General features: G+C 36.9%; 1 protein-coding gene across 1 annotated transcript in view; it reads right to left on the bottom strand.

The window, feature by feature from the left end:
* Positions 1-4,127: 4,127 nt before the first annotated feature.
* The window catches only part of PRKAA2 (protein kinase AMP-activated catalytic subunit alpha 2), a 79,078-nt gene continuing 60,330 nt past the window's right edge, over positions 4,128-22,875 (bottom strand). Inside the window, 5 exon segments of the mRNA XM_043575090.1 lie at positions 4,128-5,593; positions 6,844-6,970; positions 8,653-9,157; positions 21,073-21,170; positions 21,172-21,298. Coding sequence (XP_043431025.1) covers positions 5,355-5,593; positions 6,844-6,970; positions 8,653-9,157; positions 21,073-21,170; positions 21,172-21,298 — 1,096 coding nt within the window. The 3' untranslated portion in view covers positions 4,128-5,354.

The raw sequence follows: 22,875 nt of genomic DNA, 5'->3' as shown, positions 1-22,875 counted from the left end.
CAGTGGCATCAAATGTATCACGACTATATGTGGAAGAGCTAGTAAGGACGCCAGCAACTTGTTTAAGGAACATATCTTTTTGAAAGCTCACCAAACAAATTACATTTTAAAGTTCTGTAAGATCTGGGAGACTATCAAGCCCATAATTAGGTAGTCTGTGAATAGAAATATACTCTATGAAAATAGTGTTAATCATCTAAATACACCTACAAAATGAAAAATTATCAATCTGTATATGAAATTTAGGGAAGCCCAATTCAGATATCAGTCAAAAACTATGATAAGTTAGGGGCTGGGGCCAGTCTTCCTTTTTATAAAAGATTGTGCTACTTAGAATTATCTAAGTAAAATGATTCATGCCTAAAAGTTTTTCTAGTATTTTAAATATCAATATGCTAATCATAAATACTTCAGATAATTTAGTACAATCAACCAGTTCAAATAATTAAACTAAGAAATATTCAATTAAGACTATTTTATGTCACTCTAAGACTCAAAAGCAATCTATCTGATTTATCTTTATTACTCAGCTACTCAGATGTTTCAGTGAGTCACCGGGTCTCCCCTGGAGGCAGGTGGCATACACAGAGCCATGATCATCGCTGAATACATGTATGGCATTAAAGCTTTCTGAAGGGCTCTGTGGTCCTGCTTCCTCATCTGGAAAATGGTTACCTCGCAAGGTTACTGTAACGTACTAAATAAGTTAATAGATATGGTCTGGGGATCTAAAAGTCACTATAAAAATGTTTGGAACACTTCCAACACTTCAAATTAGTCATATTTTGCTTATGCTAAGTGCATATGATGTTTTAGCGTGTTTGGTTTTCTGTATGATTTTTGCCATTTTTATTCCAGAGGGCAGTTATATTAATTTTTTTTTCAAGTATTTACCTTTAAAATGATTCACGGAACAAATACAGAACATTCACACTATAAAACCCCTAAATATATACAAAGTGAACACTAACACAAATCACATAAAAAAAAGGCAAAGACAGAACTTTAAAGCTCAAAGGTACCTCAGAGGCCTTTTAGTCTTTTCCTCCCACTTTAGAGGTTACAAACTGAGGTCAACATAGGTGTGACTTACTAACATTGCACATATCCCTCAGCCAGAGTTTCTAATAGAGCCTCTGAGAATTATTAAAATAAATTACATTCCCCATTTAAAAAGTCACAGAGTGACAGAATGACCAGGTAACGAAATGCCAGAATGAAAAGGTGGAGTTCTTTAAAAACGAAAACGGACAAAACTGTGAAGATGTTTAGCATTTAGATATTGAGATTTCACAGCCATTACCAGGATTTAAATTCTTAACCAGTGAATAGACAAAGATACAGTGTCCATGGTAGGCACATTCTAAGCTTTTCTACTTTATAAATGGAAGATACAGTGCTTATATTAACTGAGCATACTGCACATTAGAAGCAACAAATTCAAACAGTCAAAAAACCTGTAACTATTTTTTATGATTATTTTCTCAATTATGTCTCATCTATAAAAAACCAGTTTATGTTCCCTGAGTACAAACTGGCTAGAGAATAAGAAAAAGCAAGCCACAATTATGTGACTATTACGGGAACCCTATTTGCAGAAAATGGAGAATTGTCTGTACTACATACAGCCAATTCCCTGACACAGAAATACCATTACTTCTGATTAATTTAGGCTCCTATATTCTTCTTATATTTGGCTAATATCAAGGAACGCAAACACTTGAGGTTACAAAAGTGTCTCAAAAGTCTGTTGTTCAAAACAAAAACCCCACTTCAAATAGTTTGCCTACCTCCCTATTCAATCCAAGATGTTATCTGGTTCCTACATCAAAAGATAACAGCAATCAGATCCAAATATGATGTGCTATATAAAAGTATTTACAAAATGTTCACTGACTACACATTTGGAAATTGAGAATCAATGTCTTGAACTCACCGCCCACAGAGCCATAAGCTCTAGTCTCTTAGGCCTTTAGTCACTAGTCTCTTAGGCCTTTTCTTTTACAAGTAATCTTGTTTAAGGTTTTTTAGCTATCAGCTCAACACAACACAGAATAAATTCTGCTCCCAAACAGTTACCACAACCTGATTTAAGAAGATCAAGGTGCTATGAAACACATCCCCCCCACACACACACAATTCTGTGTAGTCCAGCATTTATCCACAGGTTAAAATGAAATTTTTCTGATTTTGAACCATATTCTCTCCAACAACTGATGAGAAAAGAGATCTTAATTCTATTCTTAACTACTCTAATTATAGCAACCTGGGACAAAGTATTTTCCCAAGTTGCCTTTTCCCAAAGGATATTAAGTTTAAAATATAGTTAATTTGGGCAAAGCAGGGTTAAAGTTAAATGGTTTTCTTTTTTTCACTGAAGGACGTTTCAGAGTCTTTAATGTTCATAATCTCTTGTCATCCTCAAGCAAGAGAGGAGCATATAACATTTTCCAAATTTGCTCAATGGACTCATTTTTCAGCAGACCACCTCAAGGGAATCAGTTTGGGAGTGCTATTGTAGAACTTATGGAGTCCATTTCCATGATGTGACTAAGTCTTTATGACCTAATAGTAGAAGCTCTCCTCCAGAATCTTTTTTTTTTTAATGTTTATTTTTGAGAGAGAGAGAGAGAGAGAGAGAGAGAGAGAGAGCGCGCGCGCGAGCACTTGGGGGAGGGGCAGAGAGAGAGGGAGACACAGAATCCAAAGCAGGCTCCAGGCTCTGAGCTGTCAGCATAGAGCCTGACGAGGGCTTGAACCCATGAACTGTGAGATCATGACCTGCGCTGAAGTCAGATGCTTAACTGACTGAGCCACCCAGGCGTCCCTCTCCTCCAGAATCTTAACTGGAAATTCCTCCTATCCCAGATCTAACTACCACATACCACAGCTACAGTTAACCAGCTTACAAGACTGAAATGTGGGAATTTAGCAACTGATTCTTTCCCTCTTCTAATTTGCAACAAAAGCTTCCTAGGACAATGTTCTAGCCCCTTTTATAGAAGCTGGACTGAGCCCCCTGCAATCTTCTCTATACAAAGCAATTTACTACACCTTCTAGATTCACAGAGTAGCTGTACTTTAAAATTTAAGCATACAACCACCCAAACTGCAACCCTGGTTCTCTTAAAATTCAACAGGTAACCATCAGAGTGTGAAAATAGTAAATATTTTTAATTCTCAATAAACATGGTAAACATCCATATAAAATAATTTTGATGTATGTTTTTAATATCTGACTTACAGAGCTAAAATGCCACTGTAGTCCTTGCTGCTGCTTTTCCACCTTCAAAATTATTAGGGATTTTGTCCCTGGGGATAGGACTCCTCAGATTAACTCCTTATTTCTAAGGTCACCCATTCATAGTCAAGCAAATATTATGAGGCGGCCCTGTTTTTCCCAAAAGAGGTATTTACACATTTAGAGAGGCCAAAATGATGCCCTAAGCCAAATACACAGCCAGACTGCTTTCCCTGTAAAAACAACTACAGAAAGTACCCTTTGATGCCACTAGATGGCAGTCTTTCAAAGGCTTAAACTTAAAACAGTTTAATGTAAACCCACCCCTCTTTCCTAAACTGGTGAACAGATTCCTTTCAATATTAAGTCATATTTAAAAGTTCTTAACACCATTTTTAAAAACTCCTATAAACCAATATGATGTGACACACTACAAACTCCTGACTCAAAACTACTTAAAGACAGACTTGCTGATCTTCCATAAACACAAGAGGAACTTATCCTAACATTTTTATTTGCTTCTTGGTAGAAAACATCATTTTTGGCAAAGAGAAACTTGGTTTTCAAGAGCTTAATCTGTTCTGGGGTAAGTCAGGTGAATGAGAGTGTTAATTACAACACATTAAATGAATAGATAAATACAAATTAGATAAATTACACATAATTTAAAAATTAAATAGTTTCACTAAAACAATATAAGCAATGAGCTATTATTATCTACTGTGCTGTATATAGATAGGTTTCTTTTTAAACTTTAAAAAATAAAACCTGCACAAGGCAAAACAAAGAAACTGGTTTTCCTTTAAAAGCACTGGTGTGTGAATACATATTTGTATATATGTAAACAACACACATTTATTCGAGAGCTTTTTTTTTTTTTTTTTTAAACGTTTAAGGCTTCCCTACCCAAACAGCCTCAACAGTCAAGGTCAGAGACTATTAAGCTTTGGAAGTACACAAAAGCCCTTAGGGCCAGAACAGTGTTTTCAAACTGGATGACTAGAACCAAGATAGAGAACAAAGAAAGGGAACCAGAAAAAAGCTAAGTCAATCAGCCACTAAGGATCAAACAACGAAGACAATGGTGGTGGGAAGGTTAGGGAGGGGAACAGCTGCTATGACAAATTTGAACTTCAAATGAAGAATGAGCATTGTGGGATACAACAGGACAGACACAAAACTCTCCACCACATACATTAAATCAAAGATAAGAGTTCTCTTTTAAGGGACTGTTGATATTTTGCTTTGTTTCATTTAACTGTCTACTTTATCATGCTTAGTGAAATACAAAAATAAATAGAGCCAAAAATAATTTGAGAAAGGTACTTTTGAAGGCATGTTTTAAAATGATGTTAAGGTTTTTCTAAAAATGATATAACATTTATGAAAAACACAAAAGTTACTGCCATTCTGGATGTTCCAATACTGAGTAGAACACTGAAGGCTCTTAAGATAATTATTCAAGGAAATCTCCCAGCCAGTAGCTGATTATAGCTGTTTTTAAGGAACCTGGAAAAACCAGTTACCTGTTTCAGGACCACAGCCCTTCTGTTAAACAATAGGCAGTATCTGCAAACACTAAAGCTACTAGAAGAACTTGGCTTCTGAAATTTGGGGGACAAGCCTTTAAGATTTCAACATTTAAATACTAACTTACTAATGGCCGTATTATTTTTTTTAATCTTCTTGTGCAAGAGAACGGGATGCATCAACACAACTTAAAGCCTGCTTCACTTTTTAGGAAGTAAACTGGATTTACCTACATTAAATAGTAGAGCAAAGAGGTGTTGCCAAACTATCCTTGGTGAAGGTGCATTAATCATCTGTAGTGAACTCACAATTTTAAATTAACAATCTTCACCGACATTCACCTACTAAAGATACTGCCTATGAATTCATCATAGGCAAAACAGAATTACAGATGTCTACAGGTAAATAAAATGTCAGACGTTTTTTGTTTTCAGTAATGTCAATGGCATTGAGTGTCCCCTGGAAATATTCATGACTCTCGATCAGTATTCCAGAGGATGTGATACCCATAAGTAAAATAATGATTTTAAGAATATATCTGATTTTCACAGTGCAATAACAAAGACAAACTAGAGAAACATCATCAACGGGCCAAAGTAGTGATCAGACTAGCACACATTTCAAAAAAATCCATGGTGTGACTGCCTAGGCGAGGTGAAACAGAAGACAGTGTGCTTCCTGTCAAGGAGCCAGTAAGAGAGCCAGAGAGTGAATGACTCTCTGCTGTTACAGAATCAAAACTTGATCTGGGTCTGTGTAAGCCAGCAGCGGAACAGGAACGCTGAGGTGTTGACGAACCAGACCTCTGCTCCACCACCTCATCTGAAATGAACCAAAGAAGAGTAAATTACATGAAAGGTGTACTTGTCTGAGACCTTCCCCTGAAGATGCTACATTCAGAACATTGAGTAAACACATCTGAACAAGCGCAACTTAATGGATGTCATGTTTCAGAGTTCGGGGAGCAGGGGTGGCAATACCCCTTTCCTCCCACTGTCACAAGACATCACTAACCAATCACAACACTGACACGGTCAAAATGTCACCCCTAAATCCTTCTCAGTATAGTATTTGGCATCAGCCTTGAAATCAAATTGATAACCAACAGGAAGGAAGCACATCCTTGGAGGATTATTTTCTTGCAACATACCAACAAAAGGTATCACTAAAAAAAAAAAAAAGTTGCCATTCTGCACATTCAGTGCACACTGCAATTGATTGCCTGGAGGAGGGGCAAGGAAAATCTTGTTAAAAGTGAAGACTTCCAATTTCCCAGGACTCACCTCTAGAGATTCTGATTTGGTAGATACGGGGGTAGTTCCCAAGTATTTGCATTGTAGTAAGAATGCTGGGTAATTCTGATAATGGTGGTCAGGGACCAAATAAATACTGCTTTCGTTGGTGGTAGTTCAAGAACGAAATTTAACTATTCTGTTGAAAACAACCTCCCCAACTCTGAACTCAGTTCTACTCTTGTCCATTCGGCACCTAACCCATGGCTTACTGTTTTTATCCCACTTGGCCCTCTGAACTCAACAACCCCATTCGGTTCGTGAAGGTTTGACTTCTGTCACATTAAGTACTTAGACACAACCCAGACCACCTCCCAATTCCTTCATCTCCTGGACATGTGGGGCAGACCAAATGGGCTGACTCCAAGCAAAGGCCCATTTGGCCAACCAGGATGAGGGAAGTTGATAAATAGGCAAGTTTAGCTATTACAACCCTAATGGTAATAACATATGAATGGAGAAATGTGACAAAGAACCTGACAACGTCAGCCAAGTTTAGGTAAAAATTACTTCCCTGTAATTCCTTACTTTGCTCCCACGGCCAGCACTTTAAGTGACTTTTTTATGCTAAGGAGGCACTTCTTTTGAAGAGGTGCTGGATTAGAGATATTCCACATGTCTTCAATCCTTTTCATTTCACTTACATTTTTAGTTAACTCTAGATTACTAAAATACCAGTACAGAAGACCTACCCACCATGTCTTTGAGATGATTTTAACATCTTGTCAACTAGCGCCAAGTTTTATCTTCTCAGAGCTCATGCCTGCATAGCTTCCTTACCATCAATGCTTTTAAAGTCCAAAAGATAGCTTCTGTTGTCAACCAGGTAAAGTTGTAAGCTCATTTTCACATAATTGCCAGTCACTGGATTTTTCCTTCTTACACGAAGATGGTATGCATTCACTACCTAGAATGGGAAATCTTTTTTTAAGGAAAAATGTTAAAAATAACAAACTACAAAATATCTTCCTATTCTTATTGCAAATAGCCATGACTGATAGAGGTGGGGTAGAAAAGGAATTCCTGAATGACCTTTTTTTTTTAAATATATATTACATAACAGCTTCATATTCACTTAATCTCTACTGATAGTACTGTGTGTGCAGAGCAACTGAAACCTAGAGGGAACGCAGGGATTATAGAGTGTCTTAGCCCTCATTCTAGATATGCCTCCACTCTAACACATCAACAGTAATTCTGGTTACCAGCCTCAATTTGAATACTGCTCCCTATTAATATGGAGTAGAAGGAATAAAAAAGAACCAATATGTTAATGGTTTGCATTCAGCAGTATAAATAGGTACTGTCACAGAATTTAAGTATTGCAATAATCCTGTGAAGAAGTATTATTTGCCTTTGGAAGATAAGACAACTGCAGCTCAGAAAAAAGATGATCCTGGGTTTTCAAAACATCTGTCAAGTTAGTTCAAACTTTTTTTCAGTATGGAATTTTAAAGACATTAATTCTTTTCACGGAATTGCTTCAGAAATGTTTTTAAATGATTTTAAGGAAATATTATTTTGTTTATTCATTTCATGTACCAATAAAATGAAAAGGACTGATTTTTCAAACATGTCAAATGAATATATGCATGGTGTATTTGAATGTTTTTCTTCTTCCTTTAAAAATACATTCACAGGGGCGCCTGGGTGGCGCAGTTGGTTAAGCGTCCGACTTCAGCCAGGTCACGATCTCACGGTCCGTGAGTTCGAGCCCCGCGTCAGGCTCAGGGCTGATGGCTCAGAGCCTGGAGCCTGTTTCCGATTCTGTGTCTCCCTCTCTCTCTGCCCCTCCCCCGTTCATGCTCTGTCTCTCTCTGTCCCAAAAATAAATAAACGTTGAAAAAAAAAAAATTAAAAAAAAAAAATAAAAATACATTCACAGCTTTCAAGAAAGGAACAAGAGTGAAAAAGGATATCTGAGATGGGGGGAAAATGCTTTTCCTTCCACATATACTCAAATAGAATTATAATGAATTTGAGCACTAATTTGAAAAATGGAAAACTGGCGGCTGAGAGTAAGAAAAACATACCATAACTAAGGATTAAAAGCACTATACAAATAAAAGAGATCTTCTCAACCTAGAGAAAAATATTTGTTGACTGAAGAAATTTATCCTGATGGTATCATCTGTATTGACCACTAGCTGCTATAGTTAGTGGGAAAAAGAAGAAATGAGAACAAAAAGTTAAACATAGCATCGTTGAAGACACATGACTTTTTATTGCTATGATGCAGGCGAAAACAGATGGACAATTTTCTCAGGCGATTTCAGGTTGATGACGTTCTCTTTCTTGGCCAAGAATGCTAGTCGCTAATTCAAAAATATCATAGGTCCCCAGCATCGACAACTCTTCATCCTTAAACTTTAGTTTTGAATGTACATGGTACATTAATGAGGAAAATGGGGTTTATCATCCAGAAGCAAGATGACCACAAAATTTGTATCTAAATCAAAATTTCTATTGACCCTAAGAACTCAGTAGTTCAGAACAGCTTACTATACAAAAACACAAACATAAAAAGCAAACAAAAACAAAAAAAAACAAACCTTTTACAAATGATCTTAATATACTGCCATCTCCTACCTTCCATTCAAAATCCAGCTGCTTCATAGCTCGGTAGACTTCGGCCATAATGTCATATGGTTTGCTTTGACTTCTGATTCCAAGATGCCACTTGGCTTTTTTCACAGCTAAAGATTTGGGCTTAGTTGTATTCAGCGCATCCAATGGACATCTTGCTTTAGGGCTGTCTGCTATAAGAGGTGGCATCCTTTCTGGATGAGGCTTCAGGCCTGGGGGAATATGCATGGCACTATCATCCATAAAAGAACCAGTTGGGGGACTAGAGGCGAGGTAGAACTCACTGGCTTGGTTCATTATTCTCCGATTGTCAATGATAAGATGATAAGCCACTGCAAGCTGGTCTTGAGGGTCACCACTATATAAACTGTTCATTACTTCTGATTCTGTACACTCAAATTTTTCACACACTTCTTTCACAGCCTCATCATCAATGACGTTAGCATCATAGGAGGGGTCTTCAGGAAATAAGTAACTGGGCAAATCTTGTTTAAACCATTCATGCTCTCTAGGAAAAATACCACAATACACTATTGTAAGAACATGCTTTGGCAAGTCCCAAGTAATTTATACACGGGGCAATACAATATAACAGAATCAGGAAGACCTGTTCTCTGTGTGACCCTGGCTAAGTTAATTAACCCCCACCCTTGAATAGCTATGGCTATTCAGGCTTAGGTCTTTGGCTGAAATTTTCTCAGAACCTGTCACTTCAAAGGAAACTGGCAGTGTTTGCTGCCAATGATAAAGTGCAAGCTTTAAAGCAAAATTTTAGAATTTTATACAATTTGTATCTGCCTCTACTGGTTTGACAGCTTCCTACGAAAGACTTTGCTGGTAACTTTATAGTGGTAACAATGAAAATGATTTCTAATATTGTATAAGGAACATGTCACCATTTGGAAAATCTTTCTAACTCAATAACCCAGTATTTTCAAAATGACCAACACATGAGGTTACAAAATCATACAAGGATAAAACATCCACAGAACACAAAAGCAACCTGTTAATTTTAATGTAATATAGGACAAAAGTAGGCTGATACCTTTTCTCATTTGATATTGTAACTAACACGGTAAGCTTTGGCTTAATACCAAGAAGAATATCACAACCGTCTAAAAGACTATTAAAAATGTGCTTTCCCTTCCAACCACTTACTTGATGTCAGATTTTCTTCATAGACTGCAATTAACATACAACACATTGCAACAGACTGAATGAAGACAGAGACAGAAGAACCTAGCCACTGTTTCTGATTAAGGCCAACACTTAAGAGAATCTGAAAATGTAAAATAATGCCACTCTTGTTACCATTTTCTTTTTGGTTATTTTTCAGAAAAGATATTTATTTAGATTAACATGTAGTAGCTTCAGTGTTATTTTTAAGTCAATTAAATGTTTTTTTAAGTTTCTCAGATATTGACATAACCTGCATTAAAAACACAACTCTTTAGAACTCTCAATTTTAAGACTGTAAAGGAATACTAAAACCAAAAAATTTGATAATCACTCTCCTAAATTTTATTTTCTCACACTTCTGGGACTTTGTACATAATGTTACTGTAACCATCCTAGAATATCCCATCCCTTTTCATCTAACTAACATGTACTATTCCTTCGAGACTGCACAAGCATTACTATTGGTAGAACTAGGCACCCCCTAAGCTAAATTCAGATCAATACATATTTTACTTGAATGCCTTCTATTGACTGTTTCGTTTATGAATATTAACTAAGGGTATACAATGATGGGGCACCTGGGTGGATCAGTTGGTCAAGCATCTGACTCTTGATTTCGGCTTAGGTCACGGTCTCACAGTTTGTGGGTTCGAGCTCCATGCTAACAGAACAGAGCTTACTGGGGATTCTCTGTCCCCCTCTCTCTCTTTCTCTGCCCCTCCCCTGCTAACACACACTCTCTCTCTCTAAATAAGTAAACATTTAAAAAAAATTTTAGGGGTGCCTGGGTGGCTTAGTTGGTTGGGCGTCTGACTTCAGCTTAGACCACAATCTCACGGCTTGTGAGCTTGAGCCCGGCGTCGGGCTCTGGGCTGACAGCTCAGAGCCTGGAGCCTGCTTCGGTTTCTGTGTCTCCCTCTCTCTCTGCCCCTCCCCCACTCGTTCTCCTTCTAAGATAAACATTAAAAAATTTTTTTAATAAATAAATAAAAATAAAAATAAGTTTTAAGATTATCCTATGGCAAAAGGACTCTCACCCTCACAGAGATTATATTCTAGCTGAATACAGATAAAATATTCACAAAAATAAATATACAGTTACAAATACACAAACATGAAAATCCTGTGATAAAGATTCTAAGTGGAAAGCACAGTGTAAAATAAGAATGTAAAAATCACAACGGGATGCGTGTAATTAGGGAAGCTACTCTGAGTGGTATTTAAGCAGATAACAGAATGATTAGAAATCAGCTAAGCAAAGAGCTACGAACAGGTATTCCCAGCAAAAGAAACAATATATGTAAACACTGAGACAAGAAACAGCTGTGCCATGTTCAAGGAGCAGGAGGACTGAGGCCACTGCCATGAAAACATGAGTTGCAGGTTAGAGGGTCAAAACATACCAGATATTTCTGACAGCTGTAGGCTGTAAGAAAGATTTTGGGCCGAGAACTTACGCCTGATGAAAATCACTGAAAGAATTTAGAGAGACAGGGATGACAGTGACATGATCTAATTTGCATTCTATAAAGATCATTCTGCTTGTGATATAGAAACTGAATTGAAAAGACAAAAATGATGATGATGTTGATGATGGTGTGCCAGGCCCCGAGGGTGATCCAAAGATGAATCTTCTATAGCCTCTAGTAGATCTTTGTATTTACCACTCACACTTTCTTATAGGTGTTGATTTTTTTTCTGAATCTTGCCCACTAAACTCAGAGCTCCTTGAAACAGGGATCATGCCTTATTTAGCTATATTCCATTACCCAATACAGTGTAAACAAATGCTCAGTAAATGCAAAATAAATAAATGATGAATACATTAAGTATGAAAACCGAAATGAATTCATTAATGTGTTTGTTTCCTGTATCAGACTAAGTACCCAAGGCTTAATAATAAAAATGTGAGATGTTAATTTTTTCAAAAGAAAGAGAACATAAGAAATTATATGTCTAACATTTTTAAAACATCAATGACAAACAGGGAAGATGAGCACTTTTGAATGAACTCCAAAAATTCACTCTTCCATACAGGCATTAAGATTACTAGCAAAAATTATCAAAGTCGACTTTTCCAGTACTCTGGAAATTAACCAAAAGCCTGCAAAAACCTTAGAAGTATTTACTCAGGAAAACAGCTGAGTAAAAACAGTGAGATGTGGGACATTTTAAACTGCCCTATATCCATCTTCCTTTCCCCCATTTTCCATGGTAGCCTTGAAAACCAACAGCGTCACAATCATGGTAGCCCAGAAAACTGGCAGCCTAGCAACCACTAAGGGGAAAAAGGTTTGGAATTAGAGCAGAATAGGTTTAGAATTCTCCAAAGTCCTAGCCCCACAGAACTGTCACTATTTGACATGTCTTGCAGTTCCCTGAAAATCTCCACTTTGCAAGCCTGGTCTTGATCCGACCTGATTCAGAGCTCCCTCACTGCAAACAGCCTTCTCCCCAGGACACTGGTCAAAAACAACCAATGGCAACTGTCTCACATCCCTGCTGCCTAAAGAGGCAGTAAGAGTTGGAGCAAGTAAGAAGCTAACCAAAAACCTTAAAATGAAAACTTCAGGAATAAGGGTTCCACTGGGATCTATGAAATACTCTAATACATTCCTGGCACTAAAGGAGGCCACGTACATATGCAGGGCTGTACGCATGCCCAAGAAAGACCCTAATTTCTAATTAGTGGCTCACTTGGAGCCTCGATGCTGACAGAGAGTAAAGCCTAAAGCCGGGTTAACAAGCTTCTCGTTGGAGCAATGAAGACACGCACACGGAGTCTCTCAGCAAAGGCTGGGAGACTTATTAGATCAAGACATTCAACGGAAGCTCTAATAATTAGCTGACCATTAAGCTAACCAAGCACAGATTTCAGGGGCCAACCATGACAAAGAATAAAAAGTTTATGGAATTAGTTCAATAAAATCACTCAACAAGAAGAGCAGCAACAACATACAAGAATTACAAACTCTAGGCATACACCCACAAGAAATGGAAACGTGTGACCATAAAACACTTGTACACAGATGTGCATGGCAACGTTACTCTTAAGAGCCAAAAAGTGGAAACAATTCAAGTATCCATTAACTGATGGATGGATAAACAAAATGTAGTATTATCTATACAATGGAGTATTGTTCAAGGAAAAAAAGGAATGAAGAACTGATAGATGCTACATCATGAATGAACCTTGAAAACATTATGCTATGTGAATGTAGCAAGACTCAAAAGGCTACATGCTCTATGATTCTATGTATATGAAACTTCCAAAATAGGCAAATAGGTAAAGGCAGAAAGTAGATTACTGGCTTCCAAGGGATAAAAGGAGGGGAAAACATGTAATGACTGTTAAAGGATATAGAGTTTCTTTTAGGGAATTAGAAAATGGTGATGACTCTACAACATGGCAAAAACACTGAGAACCACTGAATTACAGAATTTAAAGGAGCAAACTTATGCTATATGAATTACACTAATAAAATAAATAAATGTTTAAAAATAATAACTACAGAAATAATGTACATTTTTAATTTTTTTGACATTTATTTTTGAGAGACAGATCATGGGTCAGGGAGGGGCAGAGGGAGGGAGGGAGACACAGAATCCAAAGCAGGCTCCAGGCTCTGAGTGGTCAGCACAGAGCCTGACATGGGGCTCAAACCCACGGACCACAACATCATGACCTGAGCTAAAGTCAGACGCTTAACTGACTGAGCCACCCAGGTGCCCCCACATTTTTTTTTAATTCATTAATTTAGACAAAGGACCATAATTCTTTACCATAAGAAAACTGCCAATTAAAAAGTCATACTCCCAGTTTTTGATTTTCAGGAGTCAATTCCTGAATTAACTCTATCAATGGAACCAGTAACCAGAATGTTTATGAGGGTTCGCCCGAGACAAAATCAGTTCATTTCCCATGGGTTACTACTGCACAGCCATCAGAAATTAAGTCTTTCTATCACTACTATCTGATACCCAATTTTGATACATGACTTAACACTAAATGAGTTATGGAGACACATGAAAATGAAAACACAACCATCTAAAATCTCTGAGATGCAGTGAAAACAATTCTAAGAGGGAAATATATAGCAACACAGGCCTACCTCAGTAACTAAGAAAATAAATAAATAAATAAATAAATAAATAAATAAATAAATAAATACACACTCAGATAAACAATCTAACATTCCTCCTAAAGGAACCAGAAAAAGAAGAACAAAGTCTAAGGTGAGTTAGAGCATATAATAAAGATAAGATTAGAAATAAATGACATAAAGACTACAAAACAATGAAAAAAATAAATGAAATCAAGAGCTGGTTCTTTGAAATGATAAATAAAATTGATAAACCCTTAGCCAGACTCATAAGGAAAAAAAAAGGCCCAAATAAAATCAGAAACAAAAGAGAAGGACTACCAACTGACACCACAGAAATATAAGGAATTATAAGAGAATATTACACCAACTTATATGCCAACAAATTGGATAACCTAGAAAAAATGGATAAATTCCTAGAAAGATACAATCTTCCAAAACTAAATCAGGATGAAATAGAAAACCTAAAGAAACCAAACAAATATATAAGACTGAATTCATAATCAAAAACTACCAAAAAATAAAAGTCCAGTATCAGATGGATTCTATAAAACATTTAAAGAAGAGTTAATACCTATTCTCCTCAAACTATTCCAAAAAATAGAAGAGGAAGGAAAGCTTCCAAATACATTCTACAAGGCCAGCATTACCCTGATACCAAAACCACACAGACATTACAAAAACAGAAAACTACCAGCCAATATCCCTGATGAACACAGACATATAAATCTTAATAAACAGCAAACCACATTTAACAACACATTAAAAGGATCACTCATCACAATCAAGTGGGATTTATTCTGGGGGATGCAAGGATGTTTCATTATTTGTAAATCAATCACCCAAATACATGACATCAACAAAACAAAGAATAAAAATCAAATGATCATCTCATTTGACAAAATTCAGTATCTGTTCATGATTAAAAAAAAAAAAAAAACAAAAACCAACAAAGTGGGTTCAAAAGGAATAGATCTCAACATGATAAAAAGCCATATATGAAAAACCCACTGCTAACATCATACTCCATGGTGAAAAACCAAGAGCTTCCCCCCTAAGATTAGGAACAAGACAAGGATGTCTACTCTTACCACTTTTACTCAACATAGTACTGGACATCCTAACTATAGCAATCAGACAAGAAATGGAAATAAAAGGGATCCATAATGGTAAAGAAGATATCAAACTGTCACTATTTGCAGATGACATGGGAGTAACATTAAAAAATCCTAAAGACTCCAACAAAAAACTACTAGAATAAATCAGTGAAACTGCAGATACCTAGAAATCAGTCACATTTCTACACACTAATAATAAAGTACTAGAAAGAGAAATTAAGAAAACAATTCCATTTACAACTGCACCAGAAATAATAAAATACCTATGAATAAATTTAACCAAGGAAGTGAAAGACCATGCTCACAGACTGGAAGAATGAAAAAAAAATTTTTTTTTTAATTTATTTGCTTTGAGAGAGAGAGAGAACGTGTGCACACACCCATGAGCAGGAAAGGGCAGAAAGAGAGGGAGAGAGAGAGAATCCCAAGCAGGCTCTGCACTGTCAGCAGATCTCATGATCCATGAGATCATGACCTGAATCAAGATCAAGAGTCAGATGCTTAACTGAGTCACCCAGATGCCCCAGAATGAATATTGTTAAAATGTCCATACTACCCAAAGCAATCTACAGATTAAAATACCAACAGCATTTCTTACAGAACTAGAACAATCTTAAAATTTGTGTGCAACTATAAAAGACCTCAAAGAGCCAAAGCAACATTGAGAAAGAAAAATAAAGCTGGAAGTATCACAATCCCAGATTTCAAGATATACTATAAAGCAAGAGTGATCAAAACAGTATGGTACTGGCACAAAAAGAGGCACACATATCAATGGAACAGAATAGAGAGCCCAGAAACAAACCTATGCTTACATGGTCTATTACTCTATAACAAAGGAGGCAAGAATATATAACGAGGAAAAGACATTCTCTTCAATAAATGGTGCTGGGAAAACTGGACACCTACATGTAAAAGAATGGAACTGGACCACTTTCTAACACCATATACAAAAATAAACTCAGAATGGATTAAAAACCTAAATGTGAGATCTGAAACCATGAAATTCCTAGAGGCAAACACAGGCAATAATGTCTCTGGCACTGGCCAAAACAACATTTTTCTAGATATGTTTCCTAAGGCAAGGGAAACAAAAGCAAAAATAAACTATTGGGACTACATCAAATAAAAAGCTTTTGCACAGTGTTGAAACCATCAACAAAACACGAAGGCAACCTATCAAATGGGAGAAGATACTTGCAAATTATATATCCAATAAAGGGTTAATACTCAAACTTTATAAAGAACTTACACAACACAACACCAAAAAACAAAAAATGAAAAACAAAACAAAAAAAAACAAACAAAACAAACCAAAACAAAAACCAATCAATTAAAAAATAGGCAGAGGACCTGAATAGACATTTTACCAAAGAAGACATAGAGATGGCCAATAGACACATGAAAAGATGCTCAACCTCTGTAATCAGGGAAACCACAATCAAAACCACAACGAGATATCACCTTACAACAGAGTAGCAAAAATCAAAAGATAAGAAACAGTAAATGTTGGCAAGGCTTCAGAGAAAAAAGAACCCTTATACACTGCTGCTGGGAATATAAACTGGTATAGCCACTGTGAAAAACAGAACAGAGGTTCTTCAAAAAATTTAAAATACAGGGGCACCTGGGAGGCTTAGTCAGTTAAGTGTCCAACTCTTGGTTTTGGCTCAAGTCATGATCTCATGGTTCATGGGTTTGAGCCCCACATTGGGCTCTGCACTGTCAGTGCGTAGCCTGTTTGGGATTCTTCTGTCTCTCTCTTTCCCCGCATGCATGTGAGGTTATTATCTCAAATAAACTTTAAAAGAAAGTTAAAATAGAAATACCATAAGATCCAATAATTTCAGTACTGGGTATTTACCTAGAGAAAACAAAACCACTAATTCAAAAAATATATAAGCACTCCTATGTTTACTGCAGCATTATTTACAATAGCCAAGATATGGAACCATCCTAGTATCACAGACAAATGGATAAAGAACATGGGGTATACATGTACAATGGAGTATTACACAGCCTTAAAAAAGGATGATATTGTGCCATTTGCAGCAAAATGAATGGACTAAGTGAAGTAAATCTGAGAAAAATAAATACATGATTTCACTCATAAGAGGAATCTAAAAAAGGAAATGAATAAACAAATTTTAAAAAGCAGAATCAGACCGATAAATAGAGAAGAGACAGCTGCCAGGGAAGGGGGGGTGGTGGTAGGGGGTATGGGCAAAGTTAAAAGACAAGAGGGGGACGCAGGCTTCCAGTTAAGGAATGAACACATCACAGCAATAAAAGGCACAGCACAGGGAATAGAGTCAATGATGCTGTAATAGCATTCTGTGATAACATACGGCAGCTACGCTTGTGGTGAGCATAGCATAACATATAGAGAAGCTGAATCACTATGTTGTTTACCTAAGACTAATGTAACAGTGTGTGTCAACCATACTCAAAAACATTTTTTAAAAGGAGACCAAATGAGTTGTAAAGAATATCAAATTTTAGAAATTTCACAATGTGTCCAAATTTCTTCAACTGCAGCTAAAAGGTTCCTACATATTAAGACCGTGTGCTGGACATCATTCTAAGAGCTTTAATTATATTGGATTGAATGTCTGCAGTTTCTGATATTCAGCTATTTTTAGACCTATGGAAAAAATTCACATGGCTCAACCTAAGACTTTCCTCCCACCAAATCCACTATATATGATGTAACAAAAGCACAGAAAGAATAAGTAGTATGCTGGTAGTTAGTAACCAGAATAATTAGGATTAATACTAAAACATTTGAACTTCAGACCCTTCACTTTTAATCACGCTGTATTAACTGTTATTATTAATTATTAGTAATAAGAGTAATACTAAGCTTAAGGCACTTGGGAGAATACAAAAATGTTATTTCATGAAGACGATGTCTGTCTTGTCTATCACTATATTCCCAGAACTTAGCCTAGGGCCTTGAACAGAATAAATACTAAATAAATAGTTACTGAATAAATAAAAGCAAAAATGATTAAATGAATGAATAAATACTGAGATACATTTTCTAACCTCCAATCGCTTACCACCTTATAAGAAAAATAAGACCTACATGGAATAATCATAAGAATATAGTAGCATAACAACTCGGGGTGCAGGGACACAGGCACCCCAACCCCAAGGCCCACACCACCAGGACCACAGCAGGAGGGAAGTTCTTCTCTAAGTGCTCAATAAGCTGGTGGGCTAAGTCATCCACGTGTGGGTGTTTCTGGTCCCCCACCACCTATCAGCCTGGGAGACGCATCTGTGTCGCAGGGACCAAGGTGCACTGTGGAGGGGAGACCCTGTGGGACACCTCCTCTTTGCAGCCAGCCCAACTCCACAATGAATGCCACAGAGGGGCACAACCTGGCTCTTGGAGGTTGGCAGGTAACTCCTGTGTGCAGTCAGATTTGAAACCCTGGTGGGTCAATCCACACCCCATACCTTCCACAGTATCAGATAAAGCACCTCTGAGCTTGTGTTAAGTTCAGCTGGGCCACAAAACCACTAGTAAGTGTGAGAATAAAGGGAAACATAGCTAAAAGAGAGCAGGGACACTAGAAGGGGGAGCCCTACCACTCAGTATCATTTACAGAGCCCATCGGGGTACTGATCACGACTGTGATGCAGCCAGTGAGAAACTGTCATCACTCTGATCTCTTGCTGTTCTCCAGTGGATTTTGGTTCAGAAAAATCCCTCCCAGATTTTTTTTCCATGAAATAAAGTTCCTTTCCTTAAAAAAAAAAAAAAAAGAACGCACTAGCATAACAGGGGCGCCTCAGTCAGTTAAGCATACGACTTTGGCTAAGTCATGATCTCATGGTTCGTGAGTTCGAGCCCCGCATCAGGCTCTATGCTGACAGCTCAGAGCCTGGAGCCTGCTTCAGATTCATTCACTCATTCATTCATTCATTCTCTCTCTCTCTCTCTCTCTCTCTCTCTCTCTCCCCCCACCTTCCCTCTCCCTCCTTCTCTCTCTCTGCCTCTACCCCGTTCACGCTTTCTGTCAAAAATAAATAAACGTTAAAAAAAAACAAAAACAAAAAAAAGAATTCCCATACATTAAAAAACTGAATTTGGATAAATAAAAAATGATAGAAACTATAAATTCAAGTTATTAGTTTGAGAACAGAAATGAACGCCATTATTTTTTTTATAACTGGGAGTTTGTACTTGTACTGAATACTATTTTGTGTCAACTATATATGCATAAATTACTTCATCCTAAGACTTTTATTTACATTTTTCGTCTTATACAAGTATCGGTTTTAACACAAGTGGAATCAGTACTTTTCCTATTCTAAATGTATGTGCTGACAGAAACAGGTGCAAATATATGTATCAGCATCTCTAATTTTCTTTCTAAGGAAAAGACAATTAAGTGACCAAGGTGCTTCGCTGGCTCAGTCCACACAGCATGTTGACTCTTGATCTCAGGGTTGTGAGTTTAAGCCCCAAGCTGGGCACAGAGCTTAATGTTAAAAAACAAAACAAAACAAAACAAAAACTGTAAACACAAAAGGTTTTTTTCCTACTAACTTCATTTCCATAACTAAAGTTGGTGCTAATTTACAATCACACATTTATTTTATGTATGAGGCCTGGAACACTGAAGAAAGGCTAGGGGAAAAAAACAGTATACAAATGGAAAAGCAATCAGTCCCTGCTTGCAGAAGAGATCAGCAGCTGCCACGTAAAAAACTACTCCGTTTAAACATTCCAAGAGTCACAGGTCTCTACACAGCCATTCTGGCTTGTAAGAGGAGAGATTCTGGAGAGACAGTAACAGAATGTGTTTGTAAATAAATAACTGATGAAATGTTAGGTAAAAACAAAAAAAATCCCTAGGAAATGTAACACAGTAAGTAAAAAGCAGAAGGTAAAGAATTACCATGGCTTGTGTATGCTAGATAAAGGTCCTATTCACAGTAACACTGCAAGTTCCAAAGTTTCTCACGTGACAAGAAATCCTTCACAGCCCTAGCTTATTTTTTTATTCAAAATCTTAGCAACACTTTTAATGCTTTATTTCATCAACCATATGTAAAATACATAAATCTCACCCTGTATTCCATTTGAAATTTATTCACTTTTTTTTTTAAGTTTATTTATTTTCAGAAAGAGAGAGAGAACATATGCATGTGTACACAGGGGAGGGGCAAAGAGAGAGGGAGAGAGAGAGAATCTCAAGCAGGCTCCACAATGTCAGCACAGAGCCTGAAGCAGGGCTCAAATCCCACAACTGTGAGTGAGATCATGACCTGGGCCCAAATCAAGCGCTGGACACTTAACCGACTGAGCCACCCAGGCACTCCTGAAATTTATTCAAATAGTTTCTCAACATATACTACATTCGTGGGCCTTCTAGCATTGTGTGTACTAAGATGAGTAAAACACTCTCTCTACCCTTATGGAGTTATAATTTAGGACTGGAGGAAGATGCACTGAGTAATAGCTAGATACGAAGCGATAAGGAAAAAATAAAACCATGAACAAAATGTGGAAATCACAGAAGTGGAAGCAACTAACACTGCCTGGAGGAATCAGAAGTAATTTCACAAGGGAGATGATAAGTAAGAATTATAAAGGATGGATGGAAATCTACAGGGTCAAAAAAGGCAGAAGACAAATCAGAGACAATAATATAAATTAAAACATGAAGGCATAAAATATGTTTTTTGAAGAACAAGGAGAAGCTGAAGGTAGCTGAGGCACTGCTACCAGTGTGTGGTGGTAAGTGCAGGAGTGAGGCTTCAGGAGAAGGAAATGGAGCCTTATTAGGAAGGGCCTTTGAGGATTTGCTGCTTAAGCTAAAAAGTTTAGAAAACAATCTGAAATATTTAAAAAGATCAGTGACCTGATCAGGTTTGTGTAAAAAGGAAAGCAAAATTCCTATGCTATTAAGTGTTACAGAGACTAACATAAAGCAGGCACTCAATTAGTGTTGTTATTATTATTAATACTACAAAATGCACGTAACAGTCACAAAAAGAATAATCACCTTATATCTTTGATAGTTGCCCGTTTCAGGGGGTCAACCTGCAGCATATGCATCAACAGAGTGGCAACAGAACGATTGAGATATTCTGGGATATAAAAAAACACCCCCTCGGATCTTCTTAAATAACGTAGGTACATGCTCATCGTCAAATGGGAGGGTGCCACAAAGGAGAGCATACAAGATAACACCACAGCTCCAGATATCAACTTCAGGACCTGCATACAATCTAAGAAAAAGGATGACAAAAACCTGAAATACAAGTACCACTTTTTCTCATCCACATGTATACCCTGTTTCTTCATATACATATTACAGACTCAGTCTATACTGATTTGCAGGCCTTCAATGAGGACCATGGCCACACTCCCAACAGTCAATACTTGTTCCCATAGAGAATTGGTCTATGCAATTACTATTCAAGTTTTCCAAAAGAAAGCAGTATTTTTCTTTGTCACAAACTCAACTTACTAATTGACTAATTAAAAAAAAATAAAACAGGGGCGCCTGGGTGGCTCAGTCAGTGGAGCGACCGACTTCGGCTCAGGTCATGATCTCACGGTTTGTGAGTTCGAGCCCCACGTCGGGCTTTGTGCTGACAGCTCAGAGCCTGGAGCCTGCTTCTGATTCTGTGTCTCCCTCTCTCTCTGCCCCTCCTCCACTCATGCTCTGTCTCTGTCTCAGAAATAAATAAACATTAAAAAAAATTTTTTTAAAAATAAAACATACTATGGTTGAATTTTTATGGAAACATCAAAGTAGATAACCATAAACTTGAAAAGAACAATACTATAATGTGTACGTTAAATCCTTTTATCATAAAACTACAATAAAGAAAATGCATATATAACAGAATTTTTATCCCTGACATGCATATTTTACAGAATATTTGAAACATTACAATGCCTAACTAGTCCTACAGCCATCTCTTTGACAGTACTTGTCCTGTATAACATTATCCTGAGTATGACTTCCATTCCAATCACTTGTTAGGTTAGCTCACAGGACTAAGGTTAGCTTTGTTACACATAACCTATGCCTGGAATATTAGTCCTTTCTTCTCTTACCTACATAAAAAAATATTAAAATGCTCCTGATAGCACACTGACAAACTCAAAGCTGGGTGTGAGGTAACAAAGTAAATCTGTGTTATTCCAATTAAAAGAATATAATCCACTTCAAAATGGTGCTGCCCATCATGTATATCATTTTCTGTACTGTCCAAAACTCCTATATCTGTTCCTTGCAATAATAACTTTTCTGTATTTTCTCTCAGAGAATTCTGTTAAGTTTTTAAACAGACACTGGTCACTGTAGAAAGTCTTCAGTTTATCACTGCAATCTGTATGAACATTTTTTCTATATACCAATGGGTAAGCTCCAATCTCTACTTGTACAGTTTAATTTCATGAAGTGACAATACTGTCCCCCCAAAACCTCATTGTTCTAAAAACAAAACATAAAATAATGGTCTATATAGTACCTTATTAAAAATATGTTAATTATTATTTAAGGACTGTCTGATAGGAATGCTTGAATATAACAAATGCTCTTATCTGTACTTTATCAAAATAAAATCAATATTTCTTTCAGTCATTTTTTTAATGGGAAAACTCCCTTAAAATTTTTTTCAATAATTTAGCATCATCACAGACTCACGGAACTTTGAGAACAGACAGAACAAAAGCTCACCTAAGGGTTTTATGATCATCGATATACTTCTTATCTGTTCCTTCAACACTTTACTCTTTGCTTACATCTTTATTTTATACTCTCTTCTTTTCCTTGCAATGTCTCAGTGACTTA

This window comes from Prionailurus bengalensis, chromosome C1 (genome assembly GCF_016509475.1).
Source record: "Prionailurus bengalensis isolate Pbe53 chromosome C1, Fcat_Pben_1.1_paternal_pri, whole genome shotgun sequence".
Classification (NCBI taxonomy): domain Eukaryota; kingdom Metazoa; phylum Chordata; class Mammalia; order Carnivora; family Felidae; genus Prionailurus; species Prionailurus bengalensis.
The sequence above is the reverse complement of the archived record's forward strand: the minus strand, read 5'-3'. Positions and strand labels throughout refer to the sequence as shown.